Source organism: Palaemon carinicauda, chromosome 14, assembly GCF_036898095.1.
Source record: "Palaemon carinicauda isolate YSFRI2023 chromosome 14, ASM3689809v2, whole genome shotgun sequence".
Taxonomy (NCBI): domain Eukaryota; kingdom Metazoa; phylum Arthropoda; class Malacostraca; order Decapoda; family Palaemonidae; genus Palaemon; species Palaemon carinicauda.
This window is the reverse complement of record NC_090738.1, coordinates 42,868,870-42,881,369: the sequence shown is the minus strand read 5'-3', so window position 1 is coordinate 42,881,369 and position 12,500 is coordinate 42,868,870. Positions and strand designations below refer to the sequence as shown.

General features: G+C 36.1%; 1 protein-coding gene across 1 annotated transcript in view; it reads left to right on the top strand.

The window, feature by feature from the left end:
- The window catches only part of LOC137652742 (uncharacterized), a 1,302-nt gene extending 158 nt beyond the window's left edge, over positions 1–1,144 (top strand). Inside the window, exon 1 of the mRNA XM_068386147.1 lies at positions 1–1,144. This exon is cut by the window's left edge and continues 158 nt beyond it. Within this exon, the coding sequence (XP_068242248.1) occupies positions 1–1,144 (1,144 nt within the window).
- The last annotated feature ends 11,356 nt before the right edge of the window (positions 1,145–12,500 follow it).

Sequence of the window (12,500 nt, the reverse complement as noted above, 5' to 3'; positions counted from 1 at the left end):
CAAAACGAGTGAAGCGACAGTCAGAAGAGTTGTATCTGAATATAATCAAAGCCTCATTGAAGAAGCTGCATCACAAGACCCGACGTTCTCACAAGAGAAGAAGAGTCGCATTGAATCTGTTACAGATTTTAACGAGTTAGATAAGCGTGCATTGAGGAGAACCGTCTTGGGGTTTTACGAGAGGAAAGAAATCCCAACCTTGGACGCGATAAAAGAAGAACTCAGCGATAAAATCGGCTACAAGGGTTGCGACAAATCCCTTCGAAGGGTTCTGCAGAAAATAGGATTCAAATTGGCAAAGTTTGACGGCCACAAATTCATGATGGAAAGAAACGACGTCGTTGCCGCTCGGACGAGATTTCTAAGAGAAATACGGCAGCTTAAAAAATCTGGTCACATCTTAGTTTACCTGGGCGAAAGTTGGATAACTCAAAACCGCATTAAAGTTAAACCGGCCAAGGGAAAAATTGGAGTACGAATAGTTCTTCTCCATGCTGGGACACAAGACGGTTTCATCGATAACGGTGAACTGATAATCCGAGCGGTAAATGATGGCGATTACCGCGATAAGATGAATGCCACAGTTTTTGAAAAGTGGTTTCGAACGCAAGTGCTCCCCAACATCCCCCCGAAATCTGTCATCGTGATGGACAATGCGTCGTACCAAAGTAGACAAGAGGAAACATTCCCAACTTCTTCGTGGGTAAAAGAAGACATCGAGAACTGGCTGGAGGAAAAAGGAATAGCAGTGGGGAACGATCTGCCAAAAGCAGAGTTATACGAGCTGACGAAGAATTTCCGCAAGGACAGGAGAAAAAAGTATGTGGTGGATGCAATGGCAACAGAAGCAGGCCATATCGTCTTGAGGTTACCGCCGTACCACTGTCATTACAACCCCATAGATTTAATTTGGGCTCAAGTGAAGTCCTACGTAGCACCCAAAAAGAACAACTTAAAAATGGCTGAGGTCAAACCTCTGGTAGAAGAAGCGATGAGGGGCGTCACATCGGAGAACTGGAAGCAAGCCATCACCTTCGTCGAGGAACTTCAAGAAGACGACACAAAGCAAGACAGAGCTGTTGAGATATATGTGGATTCGTTCGTCACACACATTTCAGAAAGCTCGGATGAATTTTCGGACTAATCATCAGAGAGAGGATTAGGCCTCCGGGGGAAACCTCTATAAAACAAAACGCGCCCTAGACTTTTACCTCAATGGTGGTGTGGAAAAAAAGTCCAAATAGTTTGCCGAAATATACCCTTTTATATAGAAACAGCAAGAAAAATAATTTCAGAAATATATATATATATATATATGTATATATATATATATATATATATATATATATATATATATATATATATATATATATATATATATATATATATATATATATATATATATATATTACCTGCTAAGCTAAACCCCTAGTTGGAAAAGCAGGATGCCATAAGCCTAGGGGATCCAACAGAGAAAAAAGCCCAATGAGGAAATGAAAAAAGGAAAATAAAATATTTCAAGAAGAGTAACAACATTAAAATAAATATCTCCAATATAAACTATGACAAACTTTAACAAAACAAGAGGGAGAGAAATAAGAAAATAGTGTGCTCAAATAAGAGAACTCTAACCCAAGACAGTGGAAGACCATGGCATAGAGGTTATGGCACTACCCAAGTGTGTCCTTCTCCTAGAAGAGCGGCTTATAATAGCTAGATTCTCTTCTATCCTTACCAAGAGGAAAGTGGCCACTGAACAATTACAATGCAGTAGTTAACCCCTTGAGAGAAGAATAATTGTTTGGTTATCTGTGTTGTCAGGTGTATGAGGACAGAGGAGAATATGTGAAGAATAGGCCAGAGTATTCAGTGTGTAGGCAAAGGAAAAATGGACCGTAACCAGAGAAAAGTATCCAATGTAGCGCTGTCAGGCCAGTCATAAGACCCCATAACTCTCTAGTGGCAGAGTATCGGGACAGGGTTGAGTAGCAACAGTATACTACAGATATACACAATTTTATACAGAAACAGCAAGAGAAACAATGTCGAAAATACATCAATTTATTTAGAAACAAAGAATTTAGTAAATACACCATTATCCATACATGCTCTTCGAACTCCCCAAGAGAGATTAGTTCACTAAACTTAGCTGGGCTCTACAAGGTAGCCTTCTAGAAGAGTTGGAAGACACAGGCCTACATGGCTGAGGACTATGAAACGTAAAGTAGATGACGAATGGAAGTTTTGATTTAAAAGCTCCAAATAGAGACGACTGGTGCAAAATCTAACCGAGGCCTTTTGCGTTAATAGTCGTAGATGAAGATTATATATATATATATATATATATATATATATATATATATATATATATATATATATATATATATATATATATATATATATGCATATATATAAATATATATATATATATATATATATATTATATATATATATATATATATAGAGAGAGAGAGAGAGAGAGAGAGAGAGAGAGAGAGAGAGAGAGAGAGAGAGAGAGAGAGAGAGAGAGAGAGAGCCTTACCTTACCTTATTGCTTTATTCTATGTTTGAGTTCCCCCAGGTCCCTCAGTGTGAGGAATCTCGTATATCCACCAGAGAGTTGCTAATGTATCTTCCGGTGTATTTTGCATCTTCCAGTCTTGGAGAGAGAGAGAGAGAGAGAGAGAGAGAGAGAGAGAGTAAGGGGGCGGGGTTGGAAAGTACAGTATACTCTGATCCTGGACCAAACCTTAGACAGTATCTGGGTTTAAACTGGCAATGAGACTTGAGAAAAGGCACTGGCTGAGTGAGTGAAACATTAGGGACCGAAAATTAAGAATAAGCTGACTTGCTATTGCCAGAATAATGTAACATTTAGTTCAATGGAAATAGTTTACAAAGGATATTGCGTATTTTCACACTTCAGTAATTTCGAATTACATAATAATTGACCACTAATTCGGTGATTGTAACACGAAGAGATTAGAATCGTGTAATTATGACATTAGTCAATACAAGATTAAAAATATTAATGTAAATTCAAATTAAATTCTAATTTTGTAATTTTTTTATATCTTCAGCTTAAAATACTAACAATCCAACAAATTTAAGGTTTAGTCAATCATATTTTAATATCATTTAATATACATGTAAATTTAGTAGTAAACAAATTCCTGTCTTATATCAATTTGAAATGTAACAATAATAAAAAATAATAATACGGTAAACAAGAATCGTAATAATTCGTAGTAATGATGAAAAGAACAAAAAATACCTCATTAACAAAAGTAATATCAACTACTCATAATGCAGCAAGAAACTGATTCTCTCTCTCTCTCTCTCTCTCTCTCTCTCTCTCTCTCTCTCTCTCTCTCTCTCTCTCTCTCTTTACATTGGTGCATTTTCAAAACGATTTCTCTGTTTCTATATAATTTGACTTATTTTCGAAAATAACTTCTCCCTCGTTCTTTAAAATGGCGTATTTCCGACATTATTTTTCTGTTTATATAAATTTGAGTCCTTGGCGGAGAAGCATTGGACTGGATTGGTAACAGGATATTAGCGGACCTAAAGCATGCTAATGTCATTGTCCTTATTAGCAAAACGACACAGGACTTGCAAAGCTTGCTTACCAGAATGAGAACAGAATATGCAATGGAAGATGAAATATCATTGGAAGGAGAAAGGATTAAGGTGGAATCATTTAAATGTTTAGGAACTATGATCTCCAATACAGGGTCTTTAGAATTAGAGTTTAATGAAAGATTGAAAAAAAAAATCAGACAATGGCTAAGTTCAGTAAAATTTGGAAACCAAATCACCTGAAATTACATATAAAAATCAGGCTATATATCAGTTTAGTGAGGTCGGTGTTACTGTATGGACATGAGTCGTGGTATAATAATGAAACAATATCCAACAGATTTCGTAGATTTGAGAGCAAAGCCTCAGAAGAATATTGGGAGGTAGTGGCAGGACAGGATTAGAAATGAAACTATAAGAAAGATTACCCTAGTGCCTTATGTAGATGAGATTATGGTGAAGGGTAGATGGAGATGGTTTGAGCATGTTCTGCGCACTCCCCAAGAGAGATTAGTTCATCAAACTTTCAACTGGGCTCCACAAGGCACTAGGAGAGTTGGAAGACCAAGACCTATATGACTGAGGACTATGAAGCGTGAAGTAGTAGTTGATGAATGGAGAACTACTGATTTAAAAGTTCCAGATAGAGACAGCTGGCGAAATCTAACTGAAGCCCTTTGTGTTAATAGGCCTAGGAGATGATGATGATGATGACATAAATTAGAGTATTTTCGAAATGAGTCTCTCTCTCTCTCTCTCTCTCTCTCTCTCTCTCTCTCTCTCTCTCTCTCTCACACACACACACACAAAAGAGTAACGTACTTTCGGAATTATTTTTACATGAGTTTTTACCATATAAGTGTTCTCCCCAAGACCTACAGAAAGAGTCCTGGTTCTTCCCATCTGCAGCAGCAGCAGAGAGGAATTTTCAACGATCGACCCACGACTCTTTCGTGACAACTCGGCGTCAAGGAAGGGCCAAGGTATTTGACATGGTCGGAACTTGAGGAAGATTGATAAATGCAAGGTCTAGTCTCAAGACCTTCGATAAATCGACACGCATATCCATCTGTGGGGGTTGGGGGAGACGGATTAAGTAGGGTATATTAACCCTCCCAGGATAATTCTTTGATTCTTTTGACAAGGCTTAAAATTGTTGATTTATGTAATTGTTAGTTAGAAGATTTAGGCAAGTCACAGCCAAGGCTGGAAAATTGATTGGGGGGAGAAATATAACTATATTTAAGAGACAAAGTTTTCTGTGAACGCCTGGTGAATAAATGTAGAACGATCTATACCTTGTATTTTATATAAAGTCTTAATAAGTTCATGCTGTGTTATATATATATATATATATATATATATATATATATATATATATATATATATATATATATATATATATATATATATATATATATATATATACACACACACATATTTATATATATATATATATATATATATATATATATATATATATATATATATATATATATGTGTGTGTGTGTGTGTGTGTGTGTGTGTGTGTGTGTGCGTGCGCGTGCTATGAGCATCTGTTTAGTTGTACGTAAAAAACACCCATTTTCCTTTTTTGTAAGATGTGTATGCAGTGGCCCTTTGGGCTTATAGCATCTTGTTTTTCCAACTACGGTTGTAGCTTAGCTAATAATAATAATAATAATAATAATAATAATAATAATAATAATAATAATAATAATAATAATAAACGCATGGCATGTGTTTACGTACACCTGCAAGCAAGTAATCTGGAGTCTAGTGTTTGAACAAGGGATTTTGCCACTGACTACAGGGTTGGATACCTTCGCCTGCACTGCACTCCACTCCCAGGGATCAATAAGAGAGAAAGAGAGCCAGAGATTCCCATGCCATCGTCGCTGAGACAGGGAATGTCTCTATCTCAGGTCAATTTTAGAAAGATCGAAAACAATAAAAATATTATTATTATTATTATTATTATTATTATTATTATTATTATTATTATTATTATTATTATTATTATTAACTAAGCTACAACTTTAGTTGGAAAAGCAGGATGCTAAAAGCCCAAGTGCTCCAACAGAGAAAAATAGTCCAGTGAGGAGAGGAAACAAGGAAATAAATAAAGTATAAGAGAAGTAATGAACATTTGAAATAAGAGTATTTTATGAACAGTAACATCCTTAAAACAGATCTTTCACATATAATCTATAAAAACTTAAAAAAAAAAGAGGAAGAGCAATAAGATAGAATAGTGTGCCCGAGTGTGCCCTCAAGCAAGAGAACTCTCACACAAAACAGTGGAATACCATGGTAGAGAGGCTATGGCACCGCCTAAAACTGCAGAACAATGGTTTGATTTTGGAGTGTCCTCCTAGAAGAGCCGCTTACTATAGATAAAGTCTCTTCTACCCATACTAAGACGAAAGTATCCACTAAACCATTACAGTGTAGTAGTTAACCCCTAAAGTAAAAAAGAAATGTTGGGTAATCTCAGTGTTCTCAGGTATATGGGGACAGAGGAGAATATGAATAGAATATGCTAGACTATTCACTGTACGTATAGGCAAAAGGAAAATGAGCCGTAACCAGATAGAGGCATCCAAAGAAGTACTGTGTGGCCAGTCAAAGGATCCAATAACTCTCTAGCAGCAGTATTACAATATCTGGATCGTGAATTTAATGGACAGCAAGTTTTTGCCTCCATATAAATTTGCTTCAGAACAGATTGATCACCGAAACTCTCGAAAGACTATCTCAATGATAAGTCAATTTTGTGAGCAATTGAAGAAGAAATTAAAATTGTGTGTATCTCAAATGTACATTTAAATAAAAGATTACACCTAGAATTTGAAGAGATGGTATACCATAACGTGGTGAAAGGGTTTGAATATCGCCATGATCAGCAACGCTGGCCACCCATTCTAGGTTGGTTTGCAGTGAGCGATCAGACGAAAGTCTCCCGCCATCAGTAATCCGATGTTGCAACGTGGTGATGAAAACTGGCCAAACCCCAGATATGAATACAGACATGTCTGAGGCCTTTGTCCTGCAGTGGACTAGAAACGGCTGCATTCGTTGTTAAATATAGTTCAAGCGACATTGCCAGTGCTTTAAAGATCTTGATGTTGAAGATCCACTCACTCTTCTTGATCTGTTTACAGTCATAGCTTGAGTTTTGGCAAGGTTCAACTTCACCCCCCCTAATTTTCACCATGTACTATTATGCTTGACCTCTATCAAGGGATTCAGTAACCAATGTCTACATTCTGGAGATAGAATTTTTGCATATGCAAAAAGCTTCTTTTCTATGTAAGATCACATATGCGTGTGTAATATGAAAAATAATTGGTCAAGAACACTACCCTATAGGAACACCAGATATATTACATTCCTATACTCACTACGGTGTCCATTAATAATTAATCTTTGCAATCTATTACTTAAAATTAGATAAGGATGTTATGAAAAGACCCATCTACTCCAAACCGTTTGAGTTTGAAAATAAGGGCCTCTTGATTAACACGTTCAAAGGCAGCATTAAAATCAAAGCCAATCATACAAACTTCTTAACCATACGCAAGAGATTTCGTAAAGTATTACGGTATTGTATGTTATAAGGAGGGCATCGCATGCTCCAAGGCTTTTAGAGCCAAAGCCATACAGCAAACAAGGGAACATACCTTGAGCATACCTGTTTCGACGATTTACCAAACCACGTTCAAAAACTTTAGTTAATAAGAGAGTTAAGGGAATTTGACTACTTTCCTCTTGGTAAGGGTAGAAGAGATTCTTTAGCTATGGTAAGCAGCTATTCTAGGAGATAGACACTCCAAAATCACACCATTGTTCTCTAGTCTTGGGTAGTGCCATAGCCTCAGTACCATGGTCTTCCACTGTCTTGTGTTAGCGTTCTCTTGCTTGAGGGTACACTCGGGCAAACTATTTTGTCTTATTCCTCTTCCTCTTGTTTTGTTAAAGTTTTTGTAGTTTTTATCGGAAATATTTATTGTGATGATGTTACTGTTCTTAAAATATTTTATTTTTCCTTGTTTCCAAACACAGCTACGTCACGAAAATATCAATTTGAAGAAAATATGATTTATGATTGGCAATTGCATAGGTACAAAGATAGACGAATTGCAGAACATACAGAAATAATAACGACACTTATCTTTAACTAAGAGAGAATGTATCTTTTATTTGTAGACTCCTTGTGAAGAGTAACATCTTCGGCAATGAATTAAAAGAATTTCCCATATTGAGATAAAATATTTTTGACGAAAGTAGTAAGAATCATTTGGTAAAACCACCTTTTTTACACTATTGGTAAAATGTGGCTGAAATTGCATACAGAAGAGAAATACAATTTCATGTTTTTGTTGTTAAATTGTCCCAACTCATAATAAGGTTAGATCACGGGGAGTTTCTTGCTGACATTGGAGTGAACTTCATTTTTTTCTTGTATTGCTGTTACGTGACAATGTCTACTTAAGTCATACGATTGAGGGAGAAATATAGTTTTACGGGCCATTATTCATGACAAGGTCGGTTCCCTTGGACTCTCATTACGACTGCTATTATCCAAAGGACAAAATTGAACATTTACTATAAGGAAGAGTTTTACAAAGTAGCTTGGCTCTAATTTAGACCAACAAAGCCCAATTTTGTTCCATTGTGCGTCAAGAGGGTTCTTAAATGAGAAAATTATTGGAAAAACCATTTCCTTACAAAATTCGCAAAATACCAATTAAGGTAACATGTATTGATTCCATGATATGATTATAGAGGCTCATATCGATAACCATTTCTGTATCACATAAAGGACTTAAGTCGGGTTTTTATCAGATACCGTAACTTTGGCTCCACAAAATTATATAACACTTGCTTTTCCAGGATAAATGATGCCATCATCTTTTATTATTATTATTATTATTATTATTATTATTATTATTATTATTATTATTATTATTATTATTATTATTATTACTGGCTAAGCTACAACCCTAGTTGGAAAAGCAGGACACTATAAGCCCAAGGGCTCCAATAGGAAGAAAGGAATAGGCCAGACTATTTAGTGTATGTGTAGGCAAACGGAAAAGTGAGCCATAACGAGAGAGAGAGAGAGAGAGAGAGAGAGAGAGAGAGAGAGAGAGAGAGAGAGAGAGAGGTGGGGGGGGGGGGGATTCAATGTAGTAGGTCTACCGTCTGGTCAGTAAAAGGATCTAAGAGACCCAATACCTCTCTCGCGGTAGGATTTCAACAGGTAGCTGGTGCCATGATGAGATCTAATCTAAATTACAAGACTATAAATATTTCCATTTCAAGGTTTGAAGGTTGCTTATAAATGAATGGAAGAGGAAAGGGATAGGACAATGTCCTAGAGACTGGTAATATATATATATATATATATATATATATATATATATATATATATATATATATATATATATATATATATATATATATAAAGTATATGATCAGGCCCAAAGGGCCTTCTCCATCAAGGTTTGCTTGCTTGCTTGTTAGATTGTTCAGCCTTGTGCCGGACACGGGCTCTTGCGTTTGCAGCCCCTGGGTGGGTGTCATCAAGGTGAGATCAGGGAGGACCAAGCAATGGCCGCTGATTACTTAGCAGGTAGACCCATGGGCTCCACCAAACCTCCCATTATTATTATTATTATTATTATTATTATTATTATTATTATTATTATTATTACTTGCTAAACTACAACCCTAGTTGGAAAAACAATGCTATATGGCGGAGGGCTCCAACAGGGAAAATAGCCCAGTGAGGAAAGGAAATAAGGAAACTACTAGAAAAGTAATTTACAATTAAAATATCTTAAGAGCAGTAACATCAAAACAAATATCTTTTATATAAACTATAAAAACTTAAAAAAACAAGAATAAGAGAAATATGAGAGAATGGCGTGCCCGAGTGTACCCTCAAGCAAGAGAACTCTACCCCAAGACAGTGAAAGACCATGGTACAGAGGCTATGGCGCTATCCAAGACCAGAGAACAAAGGTTTGATTTTGGAGTATCCTACTCCTAGAGGAGCTCCTTGCTATATAAAGAGTTTCTTTTACCCTTACCTAGCTCACAAGGATGCCAAGGCTGCATACACTATAAATAATTACATAGTCTAAGCTACATAGACGAACTCTCGACTAGGAAAACGTCAGGCAGGGACGCTTTCAATAAGCTACTAAGTTAACAAGTAGGCGTTGGAACCAATTCACCACATTGAGTCTGATCAAAGTTTCACGAATCGGATATGGTCCGTAGTTAAGGATAAGTCTGACTGGGTCTATAAGAGATTCTTTAAAATATTAAAGGTAAAAGGCAGTTTTAAAGTTCATATCTGGTCGACACACTTTAAAAACGTTGATGATAATGATGCTTTAGAGACGTTGACATAAAAAAAAAAAAACCTGGTGGTAAAGAATCAGTTTACACATAGTTCTTGTAGATTGTGGGTAAGAGTGGCTTAGCAAAACAAATTGTCGTTTCAACTGCTATTTTGTGCTTTTCAATGATCAAGAGCAGTAAAATAAGTTCAAAATAAACTAGTTTCACAACAGAAAAAAAAAATAACCCAAATACGAAAACTAACGATTATCGTGCTCACCCGCAGATACCACTACCAGCTGACTCACTGTGACACACCGAAATTCTCAAACTATGGACTATTTTAAGCAAGGTCCTTTAGATTGGACCTTGATTTTAAGGAGGGAGTCGGTGGAATACAGCATGAGATATAATGTAATTTAGCCCACCGTGGCAAAATAAATGATAATTTTCCTTCTTACTATTGACATATTAGAAAAAAAGAGAAGTCCTTATCACGAAACTTATTGGCAAAGGTTTTTCAGAACGTTATATATATATATATATATATATATATATATATATATATATATATATATATATATATATATATATATATATATATATATATATATATATATATATATATATATATATATATAGAGAGAGAGAGAGAGAGAGAGAGAGAGAGAGAGAGAGAGAGAGAGAGAGAGAGAGAGAGAGAGAGAGAGAGAGAGAGAGTGTCACTGTATTCAAACTTGCAGCGAATGTTTTCATGTTGAACAGGCTGGCATAGTCGCTTTTTATATTTATATGATATATCTATTTTAATGTTGTTACTGTTCTTAAAATATGTTATTTTAATTGTTCATTCCTCCTATAGCAGTGTGTTTATTTCCTTATTCCCTTTCCCCACTGGCTATTTTCCATGCTTTTTCAATAATAATAATAATATTAATAATTATAATAATAATCTTTCTGTGTTACGTCGAGGCATATTAATGCAGAAAGACATTGACATATCTCTTTGATATCAGTTGATATTCCATTAAATTATCATCCCCACCTCTCTCTCTCTCTCTCTGAAAACATCAATTTCTTCCCTTTGTCTCTCATATACATAAGCACTCATATCCAATGCAAAACCGGAATGAAAATACCATGATTGTGGTTTCATGCGATATATGAGCAAAGCTGGAATGAACTAGTTCTACCCACGGGATGCTGACTCGGAAAAAGCTGTGTGTGTGTGCGTGTGTGTGTAAAACTCAACAAGTTGAGATTTGCAGATAAAATAGTTATTTAGTGAATCTTGGGAGGAATTGTAAAAGACGACAGAAGATTTGAATAAGGAAACATATATGTGTGACTGAAAATTAACACGAGTAGCCTTTAACTAATATAATGTTAACTGAAAATGCAGACAAAAAATAACGATTATGGACGAACCTCTACTGATCCTAAATAGGCCTACGTATTTAAGACAGACAGTAAGTGTTTCCCCAGAGCATGAGATCGAAATTAAAAGAACGATAAACATGGGGTGGAGAGCTTTTAGTAAACAAAATGACATTATGAAATTTAAATGTCACTTTCTTTAAAAAAAAAAGTATTTAATTTCCAGTATTATGCAATGTATCAGAAACTTTGAGCATTACTAAAGCCGTAGAACATAAGCTAGTTACAACTCAAAGAGAAATTGAGAGAATAATGATAGGAATGATACGAATAACACTAAGACACAGAAAAAGAGCAACATGGATACGAGACCAGACTAAAGTAAGAAAAAGAAATGGACGTAAGTAGGATATACAATGAGATTGGCAGATAATAGATGGCCATTAAAAAAATGACCGGATGGGCACCAGATATTGCAAACGAAGCAGGAGAAGGAAAAGAAGACGATAGATTGACGAGCTAAGAAAAATTGCGGGTATAGACTGGCATCGAAAGACGTGATTGGAAGGTCACGTCTGAGGCCTTTATAGGTAGTAGGTTGGCCAGGGCACCAGCCGCTCGTTGAAATACTACCGTCAGAGATTTATGGGGTCCTTTGACTGGCCAGACAGAACTACATTGGATCCTTTTCTCTGGTTATGGTTCTTTCTCTTTGCCTACCCATACGTCGAATAGTCTGGCCTATTCTTTACAGATTCTCCTCTGTCCTCATATACCTGACAACACTAAGATTACTAAACAATTCTTCTTCGCTCAAGGGGTTAACTACTGCACTGTATTTGTTCTGTGGCTACTTTCCTCTTGGTAAGGGTAGAAGAGACTCTTTAGCTATGGTAAGCAGCTCTTCTAGGAGAAGGACACTCCAAAATCAAACCATTGTTCTCTAGTCTTGGGTAGTGCCATAACCTCCGTACCATGGTTTTTCACTGTCTTGGGTTAGAGTTCTCTTGCTTGAGGGTACACTCAGGCACTCTATGCTATCTGATTTCTCTTCCTCTTGTTTTGTTAAAGTTTTTATAGTTTATATAGGAAATATTTATTTTAATGTTGCTACACTTCTTAAGATCGTTTATTTTCCATTGTTTCCTTTCCTCACTGGGCTATTTTCCCTGTTGGGGCCCCTGGGC